This window comes from Mirounga leonina, unplaced genomic scaffold, assembly GCF_011800145.1.
Source record: "Mirounga leonina isolate KUSES-001 unplaced genomic scaffold, KU_Mleo_1.0 Mir_195, whole genome shotgun sequence".
NCBI lineage: Eukaryota > Metazoa > Chordata > Mammalia > Carnivora > Phocidae > Mirounga > Mirounga leonina.
The window spans coordinates 2,169,144-2,194,987 of record NW_023270490.1 but is presented as its reverse complement, the minus strand read 5'-3'; the positions used below and the strand labels follow the sequence as shown (position 1 = coordinate 2,194,987).

The following is a 25,844-nucleotide window of genomic DNA, read 5'->3' as shown; positions in this document are numbered from 1 at the left end:
GAAAAACAGTCCAAGAAACCTGCTCCATCTTTACAAAAAAGGTTGAGGCATACCCATTCAAAACATGGGTTACAATGTTTCACAGTTAAAAGGTAAGGACTATCCTAATTTTGAATGTGAGTGTTAAATAATACCATCCTTCTATGATAAAATAAGAGTCTATATCAGAGGTTGCAAACTGAGTAATCTGACCAGCAAGGGTTTTGTCTTGTCCACAAGCTGTTAAACTTAAAAAAACTGCAGCCAGAGATACAAAGATTTCACATTTACATCCGTGATTTCTGAGGATTATAGACCTGCACCCAACAATCAGCTGAGAGTGGAGGCCCTTTTGACATGGCAGGTATTCTTCAACTTGCCATGGATACCGACCAAATCTTTGCTTTTAATTCTGTATAGATTAGAAGTTACGCAGACCTGCCATTTCATGAAAATGTTAATAAGTAAACATAAAAACACCTACATTGTGTACTACTATAAAATATGGGAATAAAATAGATGAAATAAAATAGAAAAGGCAAATTGAAGGGAAGAATTGGGGAGTGATTTGGTGGGTGTCAAGGTTCAGCCATGCAGGATGGAAGGTTCTGTGATCTGTTGCAAACCAAAGGTTGACAATACTGTATTGTACACTTGGAAGTTACTGAGAGGGGAAATTGTGTGTGTGTGTATGTGTGTGTGTGTTTTGCCACCAAATAGAATCAGTGTAATCCACTGCATTAACCAAAGAGAAAAAGGCAGCCTATAATGCAGAAAAAGCACCTGATAAATTCAACAAAAACTTAGCAAACTATAAAAGGAAGGAAATTTCTTTAATCTGATAAAGGGTTGTAGCTACAGTAAAGCAATAACAAGTAATATTGGCCAAATAGTCAAAAGTTTTTCACCTGAGATCGTGAAGGACTTAAGAATGCTTACTATTCCACTTTAATTCAATATTGCATTTGGTATACTTGGCCAGTAAAGCAAGAAAAAAAAAATAACAGATTGGATTAGGAATAAAGGGCAGGGGAGAGCAGAAGGTTGGGACTTAGGCTTGAAGATTCCAAAGCAAGCCAAACCACAGTATACAGTGTGTACAATACTGTAAGAAATTTTTTTTTTAAATCAGCAATTTATAAGAGAAACTGACAGACTACAAAGGAGGTTTCCTTTATCTTACTAAATATCTCACTCTGATACTAATTCAAATACTTAATAGAATGACCCTTTCCCACATAATTAAAATAATTTACATTTTAAACATTTCTGTAGAATATATTCTATCATTTGAAACAGAAAGAAGACCCAAACAATGTCTTAGCGAACAATAAACTGACCTTAAGTATATCATCTGTGATCAATTCAGGAAGACTAAGTTTACTACACCTTTCCAAGCATAAAAATAGATGATTTAGAGTACTTTTTGATTGGGGGAGGTGGGAAAAAAGCAGAACAGAGAAATGACCTGTCAAAACACAAAATCCTGTCACTTAACATTATAACTCACATGTTCAAGACATCTTTCAAGTGCTGAAAACACAAGACAGTTCTCAGAAACAGTATTAAAGCCCATTAATAGGGGTGCCTGGGTGGCTCAGCCGTTTAGCGACTGCCTTCGGCTCAGGTCATGATCCCAGGGTCCTGGGATCAAGCCCCACATCGCATTCCTTGCTTGGCAGGGAAGCCTGCTTCCCCCTCTCCCACTCCCCCTGCTTGTGTTCCCTCTCTCGCTGTCTCTCTCTGTCAAAAAATAAAAATCTTTAAAATATATATATAAAAAAATAAAAAAAATAAAACCCATTAATAACAACAGCATCCAAGACATTACAACAAAAAAGCCCTTAATAAAAAGGAGTCCATGTATTCAGTTATTGGACAATCCCAGTCTCTTCCATGCATTCCTGGAAAAAAAATGCAAATAAATATATCTTTTGGGTAACATGGCAATCCACATCTGCCTCAGGTCAGACTCTCCCATCCACCTCAGTACTGCGGAAATGTTCCATCGATTTTGGCAGCCCAGGCCATGAGGCCCCCCACAACATCCTGAACTGTTATTAAAGATTCTAACTCCGGGACTGCTGTCAAGGACTGCAGGATCTTCACGGCTTTCTGGGAGTCATTGCCAAGTTTGCAAATCACATAAACTGGGAAAGCTACCCTTTCCTGTGTGCCCTGCTTCCTTTCCCGGATTGCTTCTCCTAGGAGTTCCAGGCTCTCCGCATTCCTCCGTTCCAAATGTTGCAAAGGGATGTGTAGGGCATGAGGCAAACGACAGATGTCCACCTCCACTTGAGGCCTGACGTCCAGCAACAGGTGGGGTGAGCCTGAATCCAGAAGTCGCTTATAGTCGGTGACCGAAACTCGCTCCTCTGGGCTCAGCAACTGCAGAGAGCGGCACTTCTCAGTGGCTGAGGAGCCACAGAAGGCTTCGTAGTCCTGCAGGTCAGTCACAGTGGGCCGCTCGCCGCAAGCTGCACAGTCAGGCCTGCGGCTCCGAAGCTGAATACAGCGAAATTGTCCTCTGAGGGCATCAAAGATCAACAGGCTGCGACTGTAAGACGGACCCAGACCTGCTGCGATCTTCAACACTTCCAGCGCCTGCAAGCAGCCCAGGACCCCAGTTACGACACCGAGCACCCCGCCATCCGCGCAGTTGGTCACTGTCTCCGCTGGAGGTGGTTGGGGGAATATGCAGCGATAGCAAGGCCCGCCGTCATAGTGGTACACTGTGATTTGGCCTTCAAAGCGCAGGGCGCTGGCTGACACGAGAGGCCGGCCGGCCAGCACACACGCGTCATTAACTAGGTAGCGAGTGGGCACGTTGTCAGAGCAGTCAGCCACCACGTCATAGCGGCGGATTAAGTCTAGCGCCGTAGCTGGCGTCAGCGCCTGAGCATAGGGCACGCACTCCACCGCAGAATTGAGGCGGCGCAGCGCGGCGGCGGCCGAAAAGACCTTGGCGTGGCCGGCCAGCGCCTCGCCATGTAGCACCTGGCGGGCCAAATTGCTCACTTCTACTACGTCGTAGTCCACAAGGCCAAGGCGGCCTACGCCGGCCGCTGCCAGGTACTGCGCCAGTGGGCAGCCGAGCCCGCCGCAGCCCACGACTAGCACGGACGCGGTGGCCAAGCGCAGCTGTCCGTGCACGCCCAGCTCGGGCAGCACGAGCTGCCGGCTGTAACGCAAAATCTCATCTCGAGACAGGGCGGCCTTCGGCGGCAGGGGCGACACCGGAACCAACCTCTCTGGCTCCTGCTCCGCCAAAAGAGCCGCCGCCAGCCTCTGCTTCAGAGAACTTAGCTCTTCCTCACGCCGGGAAACTTCAGCCTGCAAGGCGAGCACCTCCTCCCTAGAAGCCATGGCGGCCCTCTCGGAAGTTGTCGTGAAAGGCATTTCCTTTTCCGGCTTAGCGTCTCCTAGCGACTGGGATAAACTAAAAAATTTTTACGGAGCATAGGAAAAAGTGATAAGTAAACATGCACTTCCTGGAGAAACCCTCAGATTCAACTTTAAAGATTCATAGTGCCTGGATATTTCCAATGGAACCACGAAGAGAGCCTTCGGAGAACTAGGACCCAACCAAAGAGCCCGTACCCCCCTTCCTGAATGTGGTACGGTCCGACCCATCCCCTTCCCGCGCGCCGCCGGACGTCATTCCGTTTCCGGCGTCTCGCGCAGTTCCACCATGGCCTCCGAGGGAGCGAGCGGTAGTGCCCGTAGGTCTCGGCGGGAGCCGGAGGGGCGCGCCCCGCGACGGGACAAGTATTCAGTGCTTCTGCCCACCTACAACGAGCGCGAGAACCTACCGCTCATCGTATGGCTGCTGGTGAAAAGCTTCTCCGAGAGGTAGCGTGCCCGGCCGCCCTCCCTGAGGAACGAGATGAGCTGGCTTCGCCGGCCTGGGTGTCGGCGGTTGGCGGCGCGAGGCGGCCCTGCGCGGCCTCCCTTCGGCGCTTGAGGGAATCCTTGGGGAGAAGGCCACCCTTGGAGAAAGCAGAGGCGGATACTTCTGGGGTTCTGTCCGTGTCTCGGGTTCATTCCTGCCCTTGGGTTTGTGAGACATTGCCTTATTGTACACTTCCCACCACCTCCTTCCTCCCTCCCCCCCGCCCCCCCCCCCCCTCTTTTAAAAAGTAGGGTTGGGCATCCTTTGACTTGGAGCGAGGTTCAAAGCTTGACCTCACTCCTACTTCTGGATGGTCAGGATGCGGCAGGAGCCGGGAGTCTCAATGAGCACGCTCACTCCCGCCCCCGTGCTGGGTGCTTATGTAAGCATGAGGTTTGATCTCTGGGTTAGGGAGCTGCTGCTGGGCTGGGCAACTTCGTTGGTCACTAGTGGATGTTTGATGTGGTGGTTAGAAACTAGGGCTTTTAGAGTTTGAATTTGAAAGTGTTATACAGTATTTTTTTAAATTTCGGAATCCTGGTATCAGTACGAAGTTCCTTGTTTTAGGGTTATACCAGTGGGATCATGTATAGATCCCTGAAGATCTTTCCAGATCAACATACACCAACTTGGAAAATTATTTTTTTTAATTCGATAATATGCCATATGACTTATAATTTAACTAACTGGGTCATCCCAGTGAACACATTATTTCTAGAGCTTTTTTTTTGTTTTTCTTTTTTGACTTTTGCTTTATAAATGAAAACAGAGACTTTGTTCACCCCATATTTTCCACCATTTAGAAAAGTGCTGGACACATAGTGAATGCTCCTTTAGAACAATGTTGCAACAAACACGTTCGTACTTTTACTAGTGTGCGGGGGATAAAGTCTTGAGGATGGAATTGCCGGGTCAACAGATGTGCTTAAGATTGACAGTTATTACCAAATTGCTCGCAAAAAGAAAAAAAAAAAAATGATTGTACCGCCTTAGGACCGGCATTATTCGGAGAGTGCTTGTTTCCCCACCACCCAGTCAACCCGGGCTTTAGTAAACTTACATTTTTGGAAATGCTAATTGGTGAAAAACATTGCTGTTTTGACTATAATTCTTTGAATGACATAACTATCATAATGTGCATGGCTCCTCACAGTTTTTTTTTTTTAATTCATATCTTTTCCCTCTTTTATTTAGTTATCTTATCTTGGTTTCTATAAGCACTTTCCACATGAGAGAAATTGTCATATAGTCGATCTTGTTCAGTTGGTCCTCTGAGTCTCAAATATTTCTTGCTTTACCCGAGTGAAGGTTAAAGAAGGAAACGATTTTCTTTTCAGATGTGGCCAAATTAAAGGCAGCTTAGCTGGATTCCTTTAGAATACCTTACCCTCAGGTGTTCTGGGCACGTTGAAGTGAGAGAAAGTATAATTTGCTAATGAATGACTTCATTTGTTTATGAAGTATATCTCTTTCAGCATATCAACCAGAATCAACATCTTACATATTTTGGCTTGTAAAGCAGTTGCCCAAATTAAAGCACCTCGGGGAGCTGAAGTCCTGGTATTTGCTCTTAACAGGCTGAGTTTAGCTTTCTTCCTAGTTTGCTGGGCCTGACTTTTTTAAGCCTTTAACAGTGGAATGTGTTTTCTGGTTGATTTCCTTATATTTGTTTCTACTATGGACAAAGAGGAAACAGTGTTGTGGGAGTTCTGCTGTGCTTTACTTTCTGCTTCTTAGGTTTCCAATAAAATTATAAAAAAAAAAATCTAAACTGAGGTGGGGGAAAACATAGTGATAACATATACAACCAAGTATTGTGTTGGCTTGTTCTTAGACTAGAAACTGTAACAAAGTTAATGGGAAACCAATGGAGAGATGTTCACTTTGAAGCACGTTGAAATCTTACGTATTTCTCTGTGCTTTTTGTATGTAATAGTGTGAGGTAATGGGTACAACTGTTTGAAATAGTGGTGTTAAGAGAATATGTCACCATTTTAAAGAGGATTTTTAAAACGATGAAATGAAATCTGATTTGTTCCTTATGTTACTCAAATCTATTTGGAGTTAAATTTAAAAGAATATTCACTTAGCAATTCAGTCAACTTGAGAGATCTTTTAAATGTACTTTTGAAATATTTTTTATAACCAAGATTGATATTAAGTTCCTATAGTTCCATTTCCAAAGTAGGTAAGTAAAATTTTATGATATTTCTATCATATATAATATACAGTTGCTATGATTTTTTATTTTTTTATTTTTATTTTATTTTTTTTAAGATTTTATTTATTTGACAGAGACACAACGAGAGAGGGAACACAAGCAAGGGGAGTGGGAGAGGGAGAGGGAGAAGCAGAAGCAGGCTTCCCACTGAGCAGGGAGGCCGATGCAGGGCTCGATCCCAGGACCCTGGGTTCATGACCCAAGCTGAAGGCAGACGCTTAACGACTGAACCACCCAGGCGCCCCTGCTGTGATTTTTTAAACTCGAGTATGTTTTCTGTGTGAGAATTTTTTAACATCTCAGGACTTCATTACAGCATTTTTCAGCAACACGCTGAGTTTGGAGGTGAAGTACTAAATGACATTTATTTCATTTGGTCATTGAAGTTTTCCTTAGTGATTAATATGACAATAAATTCCCACTTACACTGATGAGGAATTAGTAATTTTTAAATTATTTTCTTATTTTGAGAATATGGTCTCCAAACAATACAAACTTTCATTTTGTTTTTTATTTTAGTGGAATCAGTTACGAAATTATAATCATAGATGATGGAAGCCCAGATGGAACAAGGGATGTTGCTGAACAGTTGGAGAAGATCTATGGGTCAGACAAAATTGTAAGTCATGTGAACATTTTTCTATCAAATCACTTGTGTTTGTTTAGGGAAAAGAGAAATGACAATGCTTAAATTCAGTCTATTTTCTGGAAACTGAAATGATAAAAAGCATCTTATACACTTGGGATTCAGGTGCATTTTCATTGTGCTTGAAATTATACATGACTTTGATATGTTGGATCAGTAGTAATTGTACAGCAAGGGGCACCTGGGTGGCTAAGTTGGTTAAGCATCTGCCTTCGGCTCAGGTCATGATCCCAGGGTCTTGGGATTGAGCCCCATATCGGGCTCCTTGCTCAGCAGGAAGCCTGCTTCTCCCTCTCCCTCTGCCTGCTGCTCCCCCTGCTTGTGCTCTCTGTCAAATACATAAATTAAAATCTTAAAAAAAAAAAAAGTAATTGTACAGCAAAATAGTTAGCCTTTAGATAAACTCTGTTTTTACAACTTACTCTGCAGGTAAGTTCTCTTGAAGGGCAAAATTAAAGCATGATACTGAATTGACAAGGAATATTACAGAACTAGATTGCAATTGGTAATGTGTGTCTTTATCTTTCTGGCTCCCTTTTTTGCAACTATAAAAGCTTGTAGCTGGGGAGGGTGATTGTTTCCATGGAAATTGGCATCTTTTTATTTTTCAGAGTACTTAGCATCTTTCTGTAAAGCAGTCTTAATGGGAGTAGATTGACTTTCCAAGTCTTAAATTTTCCCACTGTACTTTGAAGGGTGTTGTTTTTCTACTGGAGAAACTTAGACAAATGTAGAATTCATTTTATAATGGCTTTATAATTTTTGTTTTTGATCACTGGTTTATTTTTATAATGGTTTGTATTTGTAAATGTTTGAATATACTTGTGAGCTCAACTTTAGATAATTCTTGGGCCGAAAGCATGCAGTTAAGTCCAGATTTAATTAGAAAACACATTCTAGGCATTGGGTTTTTATAATATGTATAGACTATAGAGTTTCTCAGTCTTGGCACTGTTGACATTTGGGACCTAATAATTCTTTGTGGGGGTGGGAGGGGTGTTGCAGGGGCGGTGGCTGCATCCTGTATGTTAGAGGACATTTAGCATCATCCCTGGACTCTTACCCACTAGATGCCATGTGCAGCCCCTCTCCCCAGGGTGGCAACCAAAAATGTCTCTGGGTATCATCAAATCAACCCTTATGGGCAAAATTGTCCTCTCCTCCCAAAAGAGAACCATCAGTATAGACATAAACGAAAGAAATCTCTTGGAGAACCTTTATTGATATTTGCATTTTAAGAAAAGGTAATTAAGCATTATAAAAAACTGTCTCTGGGTACACATATTCTTGATTAATCCTGATAATGAAATAATTCCTATTCAGTTGGAGGAGATGGTGGTCAATAGGAAGAGTTTAAGGGAAACGTGTTACTCTTATACACATGGTAAATCTTTGCTAGGTATTCTTGCCATATCACACATGGGCAACTCAAAGATTACACCTCCAATCCTCTGAATATGAACAGGAGGAGATTAAAAATTGACAGATTTTCAGCCTTCTAGCAGTGACTTCTGATGATGTCGGGTTCATTTTTTTAGCCAGCAGTTCCCCAGTTTTTCTTTTAGAGGTTGTGAGCCAAGGCACTGACTCACATTTGTTATTATATAGAATACTCTGACTTACGTGTTATTTAATCTGGGAACATTAACCTGACAATATTTTGAACACTTCTGTCATAGAACTCCATTCAGCCTTGAGGTGTAATTGATTGAGCGATCTTAGGCTATGTCTACTAAATTGACCTTTTCAAATTCTAAAACAACATGGCCCTCAAAAAGTTCCATTTTTCCCATCAACCCAATAAAATTCAAAATAATGAGAAAAAAATTATATTCACCGTTACAGTTTTCCTGTATTATCTGGGAAGTCCCGTGTTCCTTCATTATTTTATGACCTTTAAATCATTTAAAGTATAAAATTGCCCTTTTCCCCCACCCCAGACAATATCAGGCCATGCCGTGGATGGTGCTTACTTGCTTTTAAGTGATGTGTGTGGTTAGTTGGGAGAGAAGATGGAGACGAATTATTATTGAAGCTATTTTACAACATCTCAAAATATTCAGCATAGAGGCTTTGTTTGCTAGTCTTTAAAATTGGCTGAAATGAATGTTTCAGAAAACAAAGGAAGTTTTTTTTCTTTAAACTCTGTGAGGAGGGGCGCCTGGGTGGCTCAGTCGTTAAGTGTCTGCCTTCGGCTCGGGTCATGATCCCAGAGTCCTGGGATCGAGCCCCGCATCAGGCTCCCTGCTCAGCGGGAGGTCTGCTTCTCCCTCTCCCACTCCCCCTGCTTGTGTTCCCTCTCTTGCTCTCTCTCTCTCTCTATCAAATAAATAAATAAAATCTTTAAAAAAAATAAAAAAAAAAAAAACTCTGTGAGGAAACTGAGATGAGAGTTTAAGTCACTTCCCAAGGTTACACAGCTAACAGATAGTGGAGGTGGGACGTAGAAAAATTGGAGATATGTATCCTGAACTGTTAACCATGGTTATAGGGCGGAGGGATCTGAGATTGGGCTTCAGCCTTTCCATGTTGGGTGCTTCTGTTATATTTGATGTGTGTCATCTGTTTCAACCTCCAACTTGAGATTAAAGTCACCTATGTTATTTCATAGGTTAGTATTTTTACAAATCGTTCTTTTAATAAAACGTAATGCATGTTCATTACTTTTAAAACATCTATTATAACTGTAGGATTGAAAGATTTGACTACTTAAAAAATACTGTTTATCCCTAAGTACGAAAATACTATCTCTAACAAAAAGATCAGTACGCTGGGGCTCCTTGGTGGCTCAGTCCATTAAGCATCTGCCTTCAGCTCGGGTCATAGTCTCAGGGTCCTGGTACGATAGAGCCCCACATTGGGCTCCCCACTCAGAGGGGAGTCTGCTTCTCTCTCTCCCTCTGCTCCTTCCCGCGCCCCCCCCCCGCTTGTGTTTTCTCTCGCGCTCTCTCTCTCAAATAAATAAATAAATAAAATCTTGAAAAAAAACCATAATTCATAAGAACTGTAAATGGCCAAAAATGAAAAAAATAAATAAAATGAAAAAACATGAGCCTCACTGATAAGGAATTTCAATATAGGAGGAGAGTACAATTAGCCTTTCTTAGCTGAAGACTTATTTTTATCTTCATTCTTCTTTCAACTTGTTGGATTTGAGAGTATGATAAAAACAGGTCCACTTAAATATTATGGATCCTAGGCTTCCTAAAATGTCATCAAGATTTTCTGTGACAAAAAATTTTTTATAAAATAAGTTTTTTGTCAAAACAGATTATAACATTACAGGAAGTAGCTCATAAACAGTGCCGTAAGTGTTCTTCAGAGTGCGTTCGCACACACTTTGTGTGAGTTCCCACCGGCTCTCCTGTTGGCTGTGAGACGAGCTCTGTTGTGCCCCTCACTGCTTTCTGCCATCCTTACTGACGTGAGGCCTCAAAAACGGGAGGGGGTGGAACTAAGGATTTGAAAGTAAAACAGTGCAACAATGGGTACTTTTTATTGCATAAGAAATTTAAAACTACATTCTTGTTAGAAAATGAAAAAGTTGCTGATAAAACTGAAGTTGTCTTTGATGAGCATTTCGTGGTCCACCTCCTAATCTCTTCTCCAGGGGACACCCCAGTCAGCAGCTTGGTGTGGGTTGCCTCAGACCTTTGTGCATGTATGTGTACGTGTCTACATTTGTTAGAACTAGGCAATGTGGTGTTTTTTTGTTTTTAAACATAAATGTAATCTTTCTGTATCATTCTGTTGATTTTTAACTGTAGCTGAGAGATCTTTTATCACTAAATTATCTCATTCTTTTAACTGTTCCATAGTACTCTATCATGCAGCATGGTTTATGTTTTATAAAAACTTGAGAAAAAAATATTTTTCCAACTGAAACAGGTTTATAGAAAACCTAAGGTGAACTTTAGGGTGCCTGGGTGGCTCAGATGGTTAAGCGTCTGCCTTTGGCTCAGGTCATGATCTCAGGGTCCTGGGATTGAGTCCCGCATCGGGTTCCCTGCTCAGTGCAGAGTCTCCTTCTCCCTCTCCCTCTGCCACTCCCTCTGCTTGTGCTCTTCTGTCTATCTCTCTGTCAAATAAATAAATAAAATCTTTAAAAAAAAAGAAAATCTAAGGTGAACTTTAAAGGATTTGTTTTTTCAGGGCAGATACCAGGTCAGTATTTTGCCAGTAATCATCAGTCACAAAAATAAAACCTGATATATCTTGTTTGATTTTGTTCAGTGAATTATAATTACTATATGTGATTGTCTAGTTCTTTTCTATATAAGAGCTCATTGAGCAGGAATGTATTTTATCTTTGTTCCTCCCCAATACCTACAGCAGTTTGCATGAAGTTTAAAAAAAAAAAAAAGTCTATCCTGGTTGAATTGAACTGAAAATACTTTGTTTAGAGAGATTTGCAGTCTGAGGTGGCCTGCCTATACACTGGCAAATGCAGAAGGGGATAAGATGGGCTCGGTAGTGAGTCTGTTTGAGCCCCATACCTCAGAAACTTGGAGTCCAAATCCTGGCATTCTACTTTTTCAAAAATTTCCAGACGAAAGAAAAAAGCTAAACAAGAAGTCAAGGTTTATATATGAGGCAAAAAAAAAAAAAAAGGTAGAAAAACTAAGTGATTGACAAAAAGTAAGAAAAGAAAAAAACAATTTAATTTTCTTGTTAGGCATATAACCCTAAAGTCATGTCATTGGGCCAGTAGAGAATGTAATGAGGTCTTCCAAGAATAAAGTCAGGATACGTTGATGGAGTGATGTCAGCATTTAAAATCAACGAAGGAATCCAGAGAAAAAATTGTGCATACCCTTTCAGCCAGTGATTCCACTTTTGGGATGCTAATTACAGAAATGACAGGACCCCTACAAAAGGGTATATGTACAAGTATCTTTATTGTAACAATATTTGTAATGGCAAATACCTGGAACCAACCTGAATGCCTTAACTAATGAATGACCATATATTGTCTGACTTGTAACTGTAACCTGTATTATTTTTGTAACTGAAAAAAATAAAGGGGGGGAATCAAGAACATAAATAAATAAATAAAATCACAAAAGAGATTGAGAAAACGGACGTGGCAATCAAATACTCAAAGAAGGTATAAGATAAGTGAGTTAAATCCTTGATTTTCTTAGGAGAAGGAATCAAAAGATATTGTTCAAAACGGTAAATCAAGTAATAGAGGTAACATTGTTTCCATGCTGTTTTCTGGTGGATAGCACCAGAAAAAAATGTTTAAAATTTGACCTGCAGGGTTGGGGTAAAAGAATGTTGTTTTTCCAAGCTGTTAAACCATTTGATTTGTTACTAAACACTTTTTTACTTTGGCAAAAAATGTTAAACATACTCTGCTGTAAGTTCTAATAAATGCAGCTATATTTCCGTTAAAAGGAGTAGACAGCTATGAAAAATTTTTTATTAGTGAGATTATTTTTAGTATTTGTGCTAAAATGCTTTTCTTATTCTTGCAGCTTCTGAGACCACGGGAGAAAAAGTTAGGCCTAGGTAAGTAGAACCTCTCACCCCTCATACTTGCTTCTTGCCTTGGTAAGATTATCCAGTGTGTATTTTCCTAATTTGGAACAGGGCCAAAATACAGTGACCTCCTGTGATGGTTTTTAATGATTTTAATGACATGTATATGGTTTAACCTGAGTTGCCTGTATCAGTCAAGGTCCACTTGGGAAAACAGAAACCACTGTCAGTCTTTCAATGTAGGGAATTTAATACAAAGAATCTGGTTACACGGGTGAAGGAATGCTGAGAAGCCAAATGGAATGGAACAGTGAGGCTACTCAAATTAGTAATAGCTAGAGGTTGCTACCACCCCTAGAATGGAGCAACAATAGGAGGAGATGGTGTTTTTGGAGCCCAGGAACCCAGGCTATTTAGAAGGGGCTAGAATGATGGAGTGGGGGATACCTGGCAGGAGCTAGAGCTGTCGAGGATACCCAGTCAGTGCTGGGAGGCAGAGTAAGAGGGGGGACACACTTATACTTTTCCTTTTCCTCTCCTGGAAACTATCCCTCCTGCCTCCCAAAGCCATCTGACAACCAGTTGAGGAGAGCACCTAGGAACTGTAGTTCATGCAATGTAGAACAGAGTAGGACAGGGCCAGAGAAGGGATCTGAGGGCAAGTGTTTTGGAAAACCAGCATGCCGCATTAGCTGTAACTCTTTGAACATTTCTTTATAAGTAATGGCAAAATGTAAAAAGTTATTCTTTATTTTTAAAAAAGAAAACTTTTCTAGCTTTTAAACATAGGGGGTTATAGAAAATCTCAGATGAACTCAGGCATTCTGAGATGAGTATCTCAGTGCCTTTATTTCTGATGCTGGTTACAGTTGCTTATGTTGAGAAGTGGTATAATTTTACTGAAAAATTGAGCCAGCATGGAGGAAACACGGTTCTTAAAAATTGAATATTTGCTGTCTTGAAGATCATCAGTTCTTGGGCATCATGAAGTGTTCTGAATATCTGAACCCAGAAGTTCTTTGGGATTGAAATAATCTGGAAACTGCCGTGAAAGCAACCAGGAATTCCTGACCAGTCAGTGGAAATCCAAAAAGCTGTGATCCTCACTTTTTAGCAAAAGAAATTAGAAGAGTTCAGCCTTGCTAATAAGACTGTGGGGTTTGGAACTAGGGAACTTTTAGGCATGAAAGTGGCTAAGTAATTGGTGGCTGTGCCTTTGACCCCAAATACCAGACCCATCTAGTGTACTAGGCTTACAGTGTTGACTACACTCAGGGGATAGCTTTTGTGGAAATGGGCTAGGAGTGAAGGGAAGAACAGAAGCAGAGAAACACTTTTAGGTAGAGAGCTGAGCATCAGAAGGTGGTGCCTGGGACTAAGGTGAAGTTGCAGATGAAATAATGGAATGGAGAGATGTTTTTGATTGAGAATAAATAGAATTTAATTATAGGTTAGTATCATCTTTAAGGGACTGATGTATGCTTTTCGGATGCTTAATTTCTTCCCTGTTCGTGTGTATATTTAAGCATTTCTGATGGCTTTCTTTAATGGATATATTTTCATTGTTAGGAACTGCATATATTCACGGAATGAAACATGCCACAGGAAACTACATAATTATTATGGATGCTGATCTCTCACACCATGTAAGTGGTATCATTCTTTATTAGCTATTCATGATAGTCTAAACCTATTTTACTGACTTAATGTTTATTTTTTCTAAATTTCAGCCAAAATTTATTCCTGAATTCATTAGGTAGGTATTTTTAATATTTGAAAGAATTATTCAAATCATTTGTCCTACGTTAATTTTGGACTTATTTTAATTAAAAATGCACATGCTATTTTAAGTTTGTTGTCAGAAATGAAACCAACATATAGATCCGAGGCTCGTGACTATAGATATGTGGCTAAATGATATATTTTAGGGACTAATCAACAGATAATTACTCCTTTATTATCTAAAATCTCCCAGACTACAGGAAAAGATGGAAGATGACTTCCCTGTTAAATGGAATTAAGCTCTACATCATAAGGGTAAAACAGCATGAACAAATAGGGTTTATTCCAAGAATGCCAGAATGGTTCATCATCAGGAATTCATCCACATAATTTATCACATTAGCAAAGAAAGCAGCATCATTAAGTCTGTAGATGCTAAAAGGCATTTGATAAACTGTACTAGCCACTTCTAATAAAACTTGGAAGTGGAAATAAAAGGAAACCACTTAAACTTGATAAAGACAACCCAGTCCTAACACACACATCTTACTAAATGATGAAATGTTGAATCATTAATAAACACATCAAGGTAGGAATACTAGCTGTCATTATATGTGGACATTTTAAGTGATGTAAGAACAAGAATTTAGTATGAATATTGAGTAAGAATACAAAATGGTATTTATTTGCAGGCAATATACCTGTATTTTTAGAGAATCCAAGACAACATGAAACCTCTCAGGATAAGAATTTGGAAACTGTTAATGTAAGCTAAATGTACTAAAACAAAATTAAGTAATGTTACTCTCCTGTTTCAATCACTTCAGCGAGTTCTCATTAACAGATGGGAAGAAACTCTTTTCCTTGCGCCTCAAACCGCTATGTGATCTGGCCCCTGCCTCCCTTTCTGAGCTCATCTTGTGCCTCTCCCCTCCATTCCCTCTGCTGCAGGCGTACTCCTTCCATTTCTGTGTCACACGGAGCGCTGTGTTCTTTGCCTAAAATGCTCTTTTCCTGCTCCTTAATAGCCAGCTACTTCTCATCCTTTGATCTCTGCATAAAGTCACCTCAAGAGATACCTTCTCTGCTTGTATATCTAATTCCCAAGAGCCCTTTGACCTGAGAAGGAAATGGGACCAGGGGAATAGAAAATGGGTGAAAGATACAGACAGGCCATATGTAGAAGAAAGACCAATGGCTAATAAGCCCGAGGGAAGACACCCTGGGGGATGTCAGGGAAACACGAAGTGAAATAACTGTAGCAGTATTTTATTACCCATTAGTTTGTCATAATTACAAACTTACAGAGCAATACATCTAGCACCGATAAGATGGCGGGAAGTGGACACACACAATCTAGCCGGAGGAAGTGTGAGTTGCTACAGCCTTTTTGGAAAGTAATTTCTGGTGATAACCTGTTCAAAATACTTGTAAGCTTTGTTTTAGCAATTCTCTTATGTTCCACTCTGGGTTGTCTAAGCACCAGGATGTAAGTTTATAAGAACGTTGCCACACTATTCATTGTGGTTGTGTTGTTGGGGGTGGGGAGACCCACCGTGAAAACAACCATGCAAGTATACAAGTCCATTGTTCCATGGGATATTTTTGTAGCTATTAGAAAGAATGGGGAAATTCTCTGTTGACCTCCAGGGATGTTCATGATTCCATTATGTATATTGTTAACTGACAAAAGGCAAGTTGCAGAATACACTTTTTGGGGTTCCAATTTTGTTAAAGCAACCAGAATCCCTGGGGTTATGTGTGTCTTTATTTTTCTGCAAAGAGAAAGGTCTGGAGGGTTACCAGGCTGTTTTAGCACTGTTTACTTATTAGTAGGGCCAAGAACAGAATGGAGGGGAATTACATTTTAGGACGGTTTCACATGGTGCAATCAGCAAGTACTACTATTTTTTAGTTTTAGAAATTAATAAAGGAAAAATATCAGGTTTGAAAATCTTACATTGAAAGATTTCTGAGTGGTATCGTTCATTTGTTTTCTTGGCGTAGTTTTTCCTATGCAAATCTTAAAAGTTCTTTTTGTGTAGCTCATGAAAGTAACTTTTGAAAGCTCAATAGCTTTTTCTAATTGACAGCTAATTTATTTTTTTCTGCAGGAAGCAGAAGGAGGGTAATTTTGACATTGTCTCTGGAACTCGTTACAAAGGAAATGGAGGTGTATATGGCTGGGATTTGAAAAGAAAAATAATCAGGTATATACATGTGCTGCAATTTGTCTAGTTTTTATTGTAACTGTTGGGAATATGTTTATGATGGGTATTTAGATTACATTATCATGCTGCCTTGGGATTTCTGGGATTAGATTGTTAACTTCCAATATGTACTCACAGATAGCTCCTTAGTACAATTTTTCCTATGATTAAAGTATTTTATTTTGGATATTTTTCACTAAGGAAAAATCAGCATAAACCTTTGTTAGAAATGGTCTAATTCAGCAAAATTTATTCTACTGTACCTTCAGCTTTAAATGAACTATTCATGTATATTTTGGGACTGAGTAGTACACACACACACACACACACACACCCATAATCAAGGGATGGGGAAGGAGAATCCACGTCTTGATGGGAAGACCCAACAAAGAATTTCTGACCATATTTAATCTATATCTAACCTTTTTGTGGTTGTTGAGATGATGAGATCTTTAAGGGATCTATGTAGCTTACTACTTAATATGTGACAGCATACCTTTATACATATTCTTAATAATAATAGTGTTTTTTATTACCCTTTTCATTCCTATTGAAGATTCTGTTAAGTTAATCACAGTTCTGCCTCTTAACTGTGGAACCTTGGGCAAGTCATTTAAGACCTGTAAGAGCCTCAATCTTCAGTGAAATGAAGGGGTTGGATAAAACAGTGGTTTTTAATCCTGCTGAATATTGGAACCATGTAAAGAGAAAATCATACATTACCGTTCCCTATCGTTTTCCCTTTCTTTGTGTGTGTGTGCGCACACACTGTAGACCATGCGAATGGATCTCCATGGGTGGGGCAAAACCATCAGTATTTTTCACAGGCTCTCCAAATGATTCTGTTGTGCAGCCAGTGTTGAGAACAAGTGAATGATCTCTCAGGCCCTCTGAATTTGGTCATCACAGCTCTTATTTTAAAACTAGGGAGTCCCAATCAGAGACCTTTTACAACTTTTAGTTGGATCATTAAGTTGTATTGAGTTGTGTGTGTCATTAGTTGTTAATGTCTGCACTGATTTATAGTATATACTCCTGAGAAAGATAATGTAATCACTTGCCCACGGACTCATTTGTATGAACTAGAATTTCAGTCCAAGGCCATCTGCCTCTTGCAGCATTTTAATTTAAAAACCCCAATTCAGGGCGCCTGGGTGGCTCAGTTGGTTAAGCGACTGCCTTCAGCTTGGGTCATGATCCCAGGGTCCTGGTTTCGAGTCCCACATCGGGCTCCCTGCTCTGTGGGGAGCCTGCTTCTCCCTCTCCCACTCCCCCTGCTTGTGTTCTCTCTCTCGCTGTGTCTCTCTCTGTCAAATAAATAAAATCTTTAAAAAATAAAATAAAATAAAATAAAAAATAAAATAAAATAAAAACCCCAATTTAGGGCACCTGGCTGGCTCAGTTGGTTAGGCTACTGCCTTTGGCTCAGGTCATGATCCCGGAGTCCCAGGATCGAGTCCCGCATCGGGCTCCCTGCCGAGCAGGGAGCCTGCTTCTCCCTCTGACCCTCCCCCCTCTCATGTGCTCGCTCGCTCTCATTCTCTCTCTCTCAAATAAATAAATAAAATCTTAAAAAAAAATAAAAACCCCAATTTAGAAATATATTCACTTGATTAGAGATACAAATATATATGTACACATACACGTATATGCATATACGCTCACTTTCCTTTGATTAAACCCATTTTGAGAGGTAAACTATGTCCTAGAATTATTTTGTTACTGGAGGCAATTTGAAAGGGAAAATGTTTTTGTTAGCTGTTATCCCAGCTATATCCCTAACCATGTTATTTGTATAAAAATAATCTTTCCTAGGGAGGGCCTTGGTAGTTACCTTGGTTTAGGAGAGAAACTGTTCTTTCCAGGCTGCCCCAGAAAACTTTTTTTCTAAATCGGAGCTCGCTAAAATAGCTGCAATACAAAAGTCACTTTTTCCAAGGGCACTTCAGATCTTTTTGAAATGTTTATCATAGCTATTAGTAATGGCTTGAAATTGATACTTGGTTGTGTTTGAAGCACATACCCTGTCACTGTTACGGACTGGAGGTCTCTGCTAAAATGTATGCGTTAAAACACCTTACCCTCAAAGTGTTGGTATTTGGAGGTGGGGCCTTTGGGAGGTAATTAAATTGAGTGACCATGGGGCACTTATGGTGGGATTAGTGCCCTTTCCAGAAGAGGCCAGAGAGCGTGGCTTCTGTTGCCCGCCTCCCCTGTGAGAGCACACAGCAGGAAGGCGGCCCTCTGTAAGCCAAGAAGAGGGTTCGCACCAGGAACCAAGTCTGCTGTCCCTTGATCTTGACTTCCCAGCCTTCAGAACTGGGAGAAATAAGTATCTGTCGTTTAAGCCACATAGTCTGTGGTATTTCATTATAGCAGCCCAAGTAGACCGAAACAGTTTGGGAATGAACCTTTGTTCAATTTCCAGAGTTGCCAAAAACCAAAACCCTTGCCCACTTGCATACGTTCTTTTTAAAAAAAGTGCCATTTTTATGCAGACTGATCTGTTGCTAATTGAAACCTGTGATCCCTTGTACTTATTAGAATCTGAAAAGGAAACTCCAAATCCCTGATCCCTTTTGCTGTCTGAGAGATGTTCATAATTCTAAATGAGGACTGGTGGCAAATACGCAAGTTGAATTAAAAATCCGTTAACCTTTCTTACCTAAAAAGCTTAGAAGAATGATTGTTTTATAGGTCCCCTCTAAATGTCACATTCGAAGAACAAAAGACCCCATCTTTACTGACTAAAATTTCTGTAAAATTGACATTTTTATGAAATAGTGTTGCATTTATGAAATTAGAGTAACAGTTTTAGCACTCTGGGATGCGTTTCTCTTGTTTAGAAAATATATAAAGAAAATCTAATTGTTTTATTTAAACAGCCGCGGGGCCAATTTTATAACTCAGATTTTGCTCAGACCAGGAGCATCTGATTTAACAGGAAGTTTCAGGTACAGTAAAAACTGTAATTTTACGTTTTCTATTATTTACAACTTCTTGCCTAAATTTCTTGGTATACAGTGGCTTATTTTTAAGGAATGCTTTTCAGTTCTACCGCTTTTTTGTTCCGGAACACACAAAGACAGACTGAAGTTCCTTAGAAGTTGCTAATGAGGCTTGAGCATCTTCTTAAGGAAAAACGTACTTTCTAAAGAGCATCAAAGGTAGGGCTTAGGTTAGTTTGCTTGTTAACATTCACATTGGTGCTCAGCCCCAAGTGGGGGCTTCAGGGGCCAAGGTGGCTGCTCACTTCTTATTCAGAACATTGCTATCACTGGTGATAGGCTCCAAAGAACAGCACCTCTTCCAGCAATTTTCTGCAATTCATATGAATATTTATAGCACTGTCCACAGAAGAGCTTAAAATAGTTAATGTTTAGGTTGTTTTCAGTTGCCTTGCTCTCCATGTTTTTAATTTAAAAAAAAATTCTTGTTTAATTGGAACAAAGCCTCCTTCAGGTTGGGGGAAGGGTAATTTTTGTTTGTTTTTGGGGGGGGGGGTTATTTTTAATTTTAGACTTTGCCATAGAAGATGAACTGTTTTGTATGACCATGCCAAATGACTAAAGACTGCCACATTTTTTTAAATCTCTGAAACTATAAGATGGCCTGGTTCATCTACTTTAAGGTCCAAACTTCATGCATTAGTTGATAATTTACTTTAGTTGGTATTTGCTTTTTTCCATTAAATAATGTTAATTCTTTGGTCTTTTGTTAGAATTGACACACAAGGTTAAGACAGGAACCTAGGCATTGCAGGATTGAGGCAGTCCTGGTAGGATACAGCTATCACCAATTGAGGTCACAGTTAGACGCCTGTAATGGGCAGATGTGCAGGCCAAACACGGAGCACATCAGATTTATAAAGTAAGAGAGAGGAGCTGGGAAGTCACTTTCTTCAGGAGCTCCCTGTTAAGTCCCCTAAAGGGACTTCGTTTATCTCAGGAAATTTATTTAGTACATCTTGGGAAATAGAAACTGCTCAGACATTTATGAGGAAACACCTGTTAATTACTGGGTTCGCTCTTGTCATCTACTTTATATTGTTGATTATTCATCATCTATCAACTCTATTGTTGCAGTATTTGGAATGGTTTCTCTTCGTTCAACTTTAAAAATAAATTTTAAGAAAATTTAAAAACTTAAAACAGTGGGTGGTTCTACTTCAAATGATTCACTTTACCCTATTACAATTTCTGGTAGTATAGTAGGAAAATAATTCTCTAAAAGATACTAAGAATTCATTTTCAAAATTACTCTAAATTATTTACCAAATATTTCATGACCATTCCAGTTCAGGACAAATGTATCATAATCATAAGCTGTGACAGTTTTTCTGCATGCAAATGTCTAGTGAAAGTTTTAGGTTTTATAAATACCAGTGAACTTTCAAAAAGTTAGGATACATATAGGCAAGTGTATTTACCTAGGTGTTCATATATATTTTAATTTCTCACAGGTTATACCGAAAAGAAGTTCTACAGAAATTAATAGAAAAATGTGTTTCTAAAGGCTATGTGTTCCAGATGGAGATGATTGTTCGGGCAAGACAGCTGAAGTATACTATTGGCGAGGTAGGCAAACTGATGGTAAATAGAATGTTGTATTCCTCATAAAGAAACAGTAGGTTTAGACTTTTTATAATAGAAAGTTTAACTTGCACAACTACTAAATAAATGTGGGAGGTTTCTAGTTAGAATGTCCACACACTAAAGGGTGAAAATTCACTTTCAAATTAACTGCATTTGACCTACCAGGATTTAAAACATTAAGACGGCAGCATTCCCTTTTTTTTTTTTTTAAAGATTTTTATTTATTTATTAGAATGAGAGGGGGGAGGGTCAGAGGGAGAAGCAGACTCCTCACTGAGCAGGGACCCCGATGCGGGACTCATTCCTGGAACTCCAGGATCGTGACCTGAGCCAAAGGCAGTCACTTAACTGAGCCACCCAGACGCCCGGCAGTATTCCCTTTTAAAGAATTAAAAGTTACTGGTACCTTCTGCATCTTGCCCTTTCCTCTGACCACTCAGCACTGTGGGATGAGTGTTTGCTTCGTTTTCTCTTGCCATAACCTAGAGCCACTCTAATGATGAATCCATTTGCCATTTTCTATGAGTAAATGAAGAAGACAGGAGTTATGGGGACGGGAGGTGGTCAGTAATATTTACAGCTAGCTATTGAGCTCTTAGGAAGGGCTCTCTTCCTCTAACACTAATGTTCTTACTTATAGCAAGAAAGTAACTAGAATGCCATGTCTCCTGTGGAAATGTCAAGATTTTTAACTTAACACTAAAACATAGTAACAGATAAATTTTTTTTTTTTTTTTAAGATTTTATTTATTTGAGAGCGAGAATGAGAGACAGCATGAGAGGGAGGAGGGTCAGAGGGAGAAGCAGACTCCCTGCCGAGCAGGGAGCCCGATGTGGGACTCGATCCCGGGACTCCCAAAGGCAGTCGCTTAACCAACTGAGCCACCCAGGCGCCCAGTAACAGATAAATTTAATGGACTACTGAAAAAATTCAGTGAAAGGACATTTTACTTTGGAGTATAATTTTTTTTCTTGAAATACAGGTTGAAACTTTGGTCAACAGCTTAATATTCAGGGTCATTGCTTTTCAAATGGTTGTAGATTTGGCTCATATGGCCTGCACTTAGGTAGTGAAATGTTTAATTCTAAAGATTTGGAGGTACAGTTGCTGTAAGAATCACATAACTTCTGAACTTACTTGAAGGACTATCATAATACAAATCTTGTTTGTACTGTATTGTTGTATGCTTCCTTTCTAATATTTTTTGAAGACTGACTTAATGTATATTTTTTTAACCAGGTTCCAATATCATTCGTGGATCGTGTTTATGGTGAATCCAAGTTGGGAGGAAATGAAATAGTCTCTTTCTTGAAAGGATTATTGACTCTCTTTGCTACTACATAAAAGAAAGTTGTTCATTATACTTATGTTGATTTCATTTAAACATAAAAGAAGCCTGGTTGCTGATTTTTATAAAATGTACTCTTAGAGCATAAATCATAAGGTAAGGTAAATTTCATACAAATCTTTTTTCTGAGGAAACTCTTATTTTATATGTCAAATTAAATTAGAAAAATGAGCAGTGTTCTCAATTTCCATTTGATTTTGCTGTATTAAGACTTGTAAATAAATGTATTTGGGTTTTTTTTTCAGAAAATATTGCTTTCATTAGAGTATATGAGTGCAGAATTTCTTACGTGGGAAAGATTTTGAAGTATATAAAGAACTGGATTCATAGCTCTTTGTAATAGATGTCATAAGTAAGAAAAATGTTAATTATATTCATGAAATATACATGCCTGTTTCTGTATGAATGAATAAGTAGACACCTCTGCCCCTTCTTTAAAAATGTATCTCAAATTTCTTAAACTAGATAAAACAGTATGTTTAGGTCACGAATTTAGAGTTGGGCTGTTTGTAGCTCTTGAATTGATGAAGCATTTCATCTGTCAAAGCAAGTCTATTTAAAATACATACTGTGAATTGGAAACTTGACATCCGTTGATTGCATAGCTACTTTTTTTTCTATCCTGAGCAATAACTTCTATCAGTAAGAAAAAATACTGATGACATTAAGGCATCGGTATTTTGATGACTTCAAGACTTAGCTGCTATAGTAAGTTTTAAACATCTTATTACTAAGCTGTAAGTGTTCCGCCAGTTAAAATGCACATTAAAGCCAGCACAAATGTTCTGTTTACCTACCTTCTCTAACCTGTTTCAAAAAAAGATAAATTTCTAACTGTAGCATAGCTTATGAAACACATGGTATCTTTTAAATTTGGGGGAAGGCGTACTTTGAGCAAATAAGCTTAAGATCAAGTTGACTGTCTTTTGCAAGTAAAAGGAAGAGACATCTCAAAGTTATTTAATAAGCATATTTATTGAACAGTATTCCTAATTATATTTTCCTGGCTTAATTTGGCTGCTAAAGAAATTTAAAATCTGATTTTTCCATTGCATTTCTGACAGATCCTACCAGAAATAAATACCAGACTATAAAACCTTTGGTGTCATTTTGAACATTACCTACTGCCATAGTTGAATGCATAGGACACATTCCAGTAAGGGCCTCTACTATTTTGTTTCCCTTTTACACAGAGCTATGTAGCCAGCCAGCACACCAGGGACCCACCTTCTTGAGGGAAATGACTTCTTTCATCATTAATAATAACTAGAAAATTCATCACTGTCTAATATAGAATTACCTAATGTAATAGAAATACAATACTCTTTTTTTGTTGTTGAGTGTTTAGATTCCTTTCTTCTTCATCTAAACCCAAAGTTTTTATTGTCAAGTATGTGGAGCAGAGATTAAGTAACTACCTCAGAGAACTAAGTATTGCCTTCTCAGACCTCACTAGAGTAGATAGCAATCTTTTGCCTTTTTAATCTTTTTGGTTCTTAATCCCATAGTCACAACACTGTCACTACTGGAATTGATAGTAAAGAAAGTATTTGAGCAGTGAACACTTTCATCATGTAGAAGTTATTTAGAAAAGAATCTGGACTATTTAGATGCATTTTTGTAGTAAATCTGATGATTTAAGCACTAAAATCTTCTTAAACATTTACATGTGAACCTAGCATCTCCTTTTACTTTGTAAATTAGGCCAAGTATGAAATCCAGATGTCTTCCCTTTGTATTTATTTGTATTATCACTGTATGGAAATCTTAAGTGTATCTAAGGAAAACTAGACTTGTGATAAAATTATTTTGCTTATTTTATAGTAGCTTGCCTGTCTTCTGTAACATGTAATTAGATTCTTCATCTTTGTTTCTCTAAATCAGATGCTTTGGTGCCACTCCCTCCCCCCCCCCCCCCCTTTTTTTTTTTTTTTTAACTTTTCCAGTTCTTGTTTCCCCTTGAAATAGTGATTTGTCTTGTAAAGATATATTTTGTCATAATTTCAGAAATTAATGAAATTCTGTGTTGGATGAAATGGCTTGTTTAAACCTGCTAACTGAAGTCTTCCCTGAGCTATATGTAACCACAATTAGTACTATTTTCAATTAAGTCAGAATCTTTGGGGATGTTAAGTATGGTTTGAAACTATTTTAACTTGAAATTTAGAGAAACAGCCAAAGAGCACACCTTAACAGGCTTGGTTAATCCTTCATGATGGTGTCCATTACTCTTCAGTATGTTTAGCCTGTGACATACTCTCAAATGCACTCTACTCCAAAAGGCGGGTTCAAATGTTGAGATAAGGTGTTGGTTGGGATTGACCTAAATTTGCACAAACTGTCCACGTGCTGTCTTGTGCTGTCCAGATTGTGGTAACACTACAAGTGTCCCTGGGACCACAGCCGAAGTGTAGTTTTTGAGCATCTTGTGGAGGCCCATCAGCAACATCATTGCTCATGTTTAGGCTTCACCAGTCCGGTGGCCCCCAAACGCTAGGGTTCCCATTTGTTTTCTTCAGGCCAAAGAGAAGAGCCCATCACCGACTTGGAAGAATGTCAGCCCCTGTCCGCTAAGTAACCCACCCCACCGGGAAGGAACCAGGGCTCCATGGGCTTGTGGCTCATCTCCAGTCGGTGTGTGAAGCACGAGGCCCTCACACCTCATATAAGGCAGGAGGCATCACGCACGACCGGCCAGGCGTCCTTGCCCTTCCCGCCGCCGCCCGGCCCGTGAGAGCGCAGGCCTCCCGGCACGTGGAGCCGCTGGGCTGCCCGCACGCCCCCTCCCGCCAGATGTAGTCCAGGCCCAGCTGGGCCCGCGCAGGGATCCCCAGCACGGCCACCTGACTGAGTGCAGGGCGTGCTGCGGCCCGCTGCTGGTGCCTCCGCCGCCGGCGCTGCGGCCAGAGGAAGGCGCCCGCCGTGCACACGGGCCCTGGAGGCGCACTGCGGCCATTATCCGCGGCGCCTCCTAGTGGGTCAATGGCAAATCCTCTTGGTTCTCGCGAGAGCTCCCCCTCAGTGGGGATTATATAATTTCCCTGAGGTGGGGGTGCTGGTGCTACTCTCCCTCCAAAAAAGTTAGGTGCAAGCACAGGTGGGAGTGAGAGAGTTGTCCTTGGGGGACATGGGGGTAAGGGGTACTGTCCCCCACTACCCCCCCTACTTAGCTGGACAATGAGTCCTCTTATGCTAATGAGGTATTTACGTCATTTCCGCTCTTTCTCGGCCGCCATTTTGGCTAGGGCAGGTTCGGGGACTCGCTCCGAGGCGCTTGTATTGTCTGCTGAGGGGAGACGCGGGATCAGCCCCCTCCCCCGCCCGTTGCCGCCGCCGCCTCCGCCGGCCCGGTCTCCCCTCCGCTGCCTGCCGGGATCCATGAGCTGAACTCCCGCCCCCCCCGGCCGCCGCCATCTTGTGCCCCCTCCCCCTCCCGCGGGCAGCGCTAAGGGGGATTTTGGCGTCTCCTCAGACACAGCTCCCTCTCTCGGTCCCCGCTGCTGAGGAGCGAGAGGAGCGCGGCCGCCGCCGCCCGCCTGCCCGCGCCGGTGAAGCCGCCTCTCCCACACCCTCCGTCTCCTCCCTCCGCCCCTCCTTTGTCTGCACCGCTCGACGACGCTGCCGCCGCCGCCCGCGCGGGGACTGGAGGGAGCCGCTCGCGCCGCCGCCGCCGCCCGCCGCTCTGCTGCGCCCGCCGCGCCCCCCGGCAGCAGCCGCGGCCGCGGCGCGAGCCGGAGCCCGCCGAG

The 25,844-nt window shown here is 40.6% G+C and overlaps 2 protein-coding genes across 2 annotated transcripts; one reads left to right on the top strand and one right to left on the bottom strand.

Annotated features, from left to right (window-relative positions):
- Nucleotides 1-1,709: 1,709 nt before the first annotated feature.
- On the bottom strand, nucleotides 1,710-3,490 carry MOCS3 (molybdenum cofactor synthesis 3). Its single transcript, XM_035025659.1, has one exon. It carries the CDS (start codon nucleotides 3,376-3,378, stop codon nucleotides 1,966-1,968), a length of 1,413 nt encoding a protein of 470 aa, XP_034881550.1. The 5' UTR covers nucleotides 3,379-3,490; the 3' UTR covers nucleotides 1,710-1,965.
- Nucleotides 3,491-3,655: 165 nt separating this feature from the next.
- On the top strand, nucleotides 3,656-23,919 carry DPM1 (dolichyl-phosphate mannosyltransferase subunit 1, catalytic). The gene is made up of 9 exons (XM_035025413.1): nucleotides 3,656-3,831; nucleotides 6,612-6,711; nucleotides 12,219-12,252; nucleotides 13,792-13,868; nucleotides 13,953-13,978; nucleotides 16,059-16,154; nucleotides 19,040-19,108; nucleotides 20,617-20,731; nucleotides 21,990-23,919. The coding sequence occupies exons 1-9, from the start codon at nucleotides 3,671-3,673 to the stop codon at nucleotides 22,092-22,094; spliced, it is 783 nt and encodes a 260-aa protein (XP_034881304.1). The 5' UTR covers nucleotides 3,656-3,670; the 3' UTR covers nucleotides 22,095-23,919.
- Nucleotides 23,920-25,844: the final 1,925 nt, after the last annotated feature.

What these genes read in the sequence shown, in the direction of transcription:
- MOCS3 (XM_035025659.1), bottom strand. Translation starts at nt 3,378, where the DNA reads ATGCCTTTCACGACAACTTCCGAGAGGGCCGCCATGGCTTCTAGGGAG.
- DPM1 (XM_035025413.1), top strand. Translation starts at nt 3,671, where the DNA reads ATGGCCTCCGAGGGAGCGAGCGGTAGTGCCCGTAGGTCTCGGCGGGAG. An exon ending in ATGCTGATCTCTCACACCAT is followed by an intron (nt 13,869 to 13,952) that starts GTAAGTGGTATC and finishes TCTAAATTTCAG; the next exon opens with CCAAAATTTATTCCTGAATT. An exon ending in TTGAAAAGAAAAATAATCAG is followed by an intron (nt 16,155 to 19,039) that starts GTATATACATGT and finishes TTATTTAAACAG; the next exon opens with CCGCGGGGCCAATTTTATAA.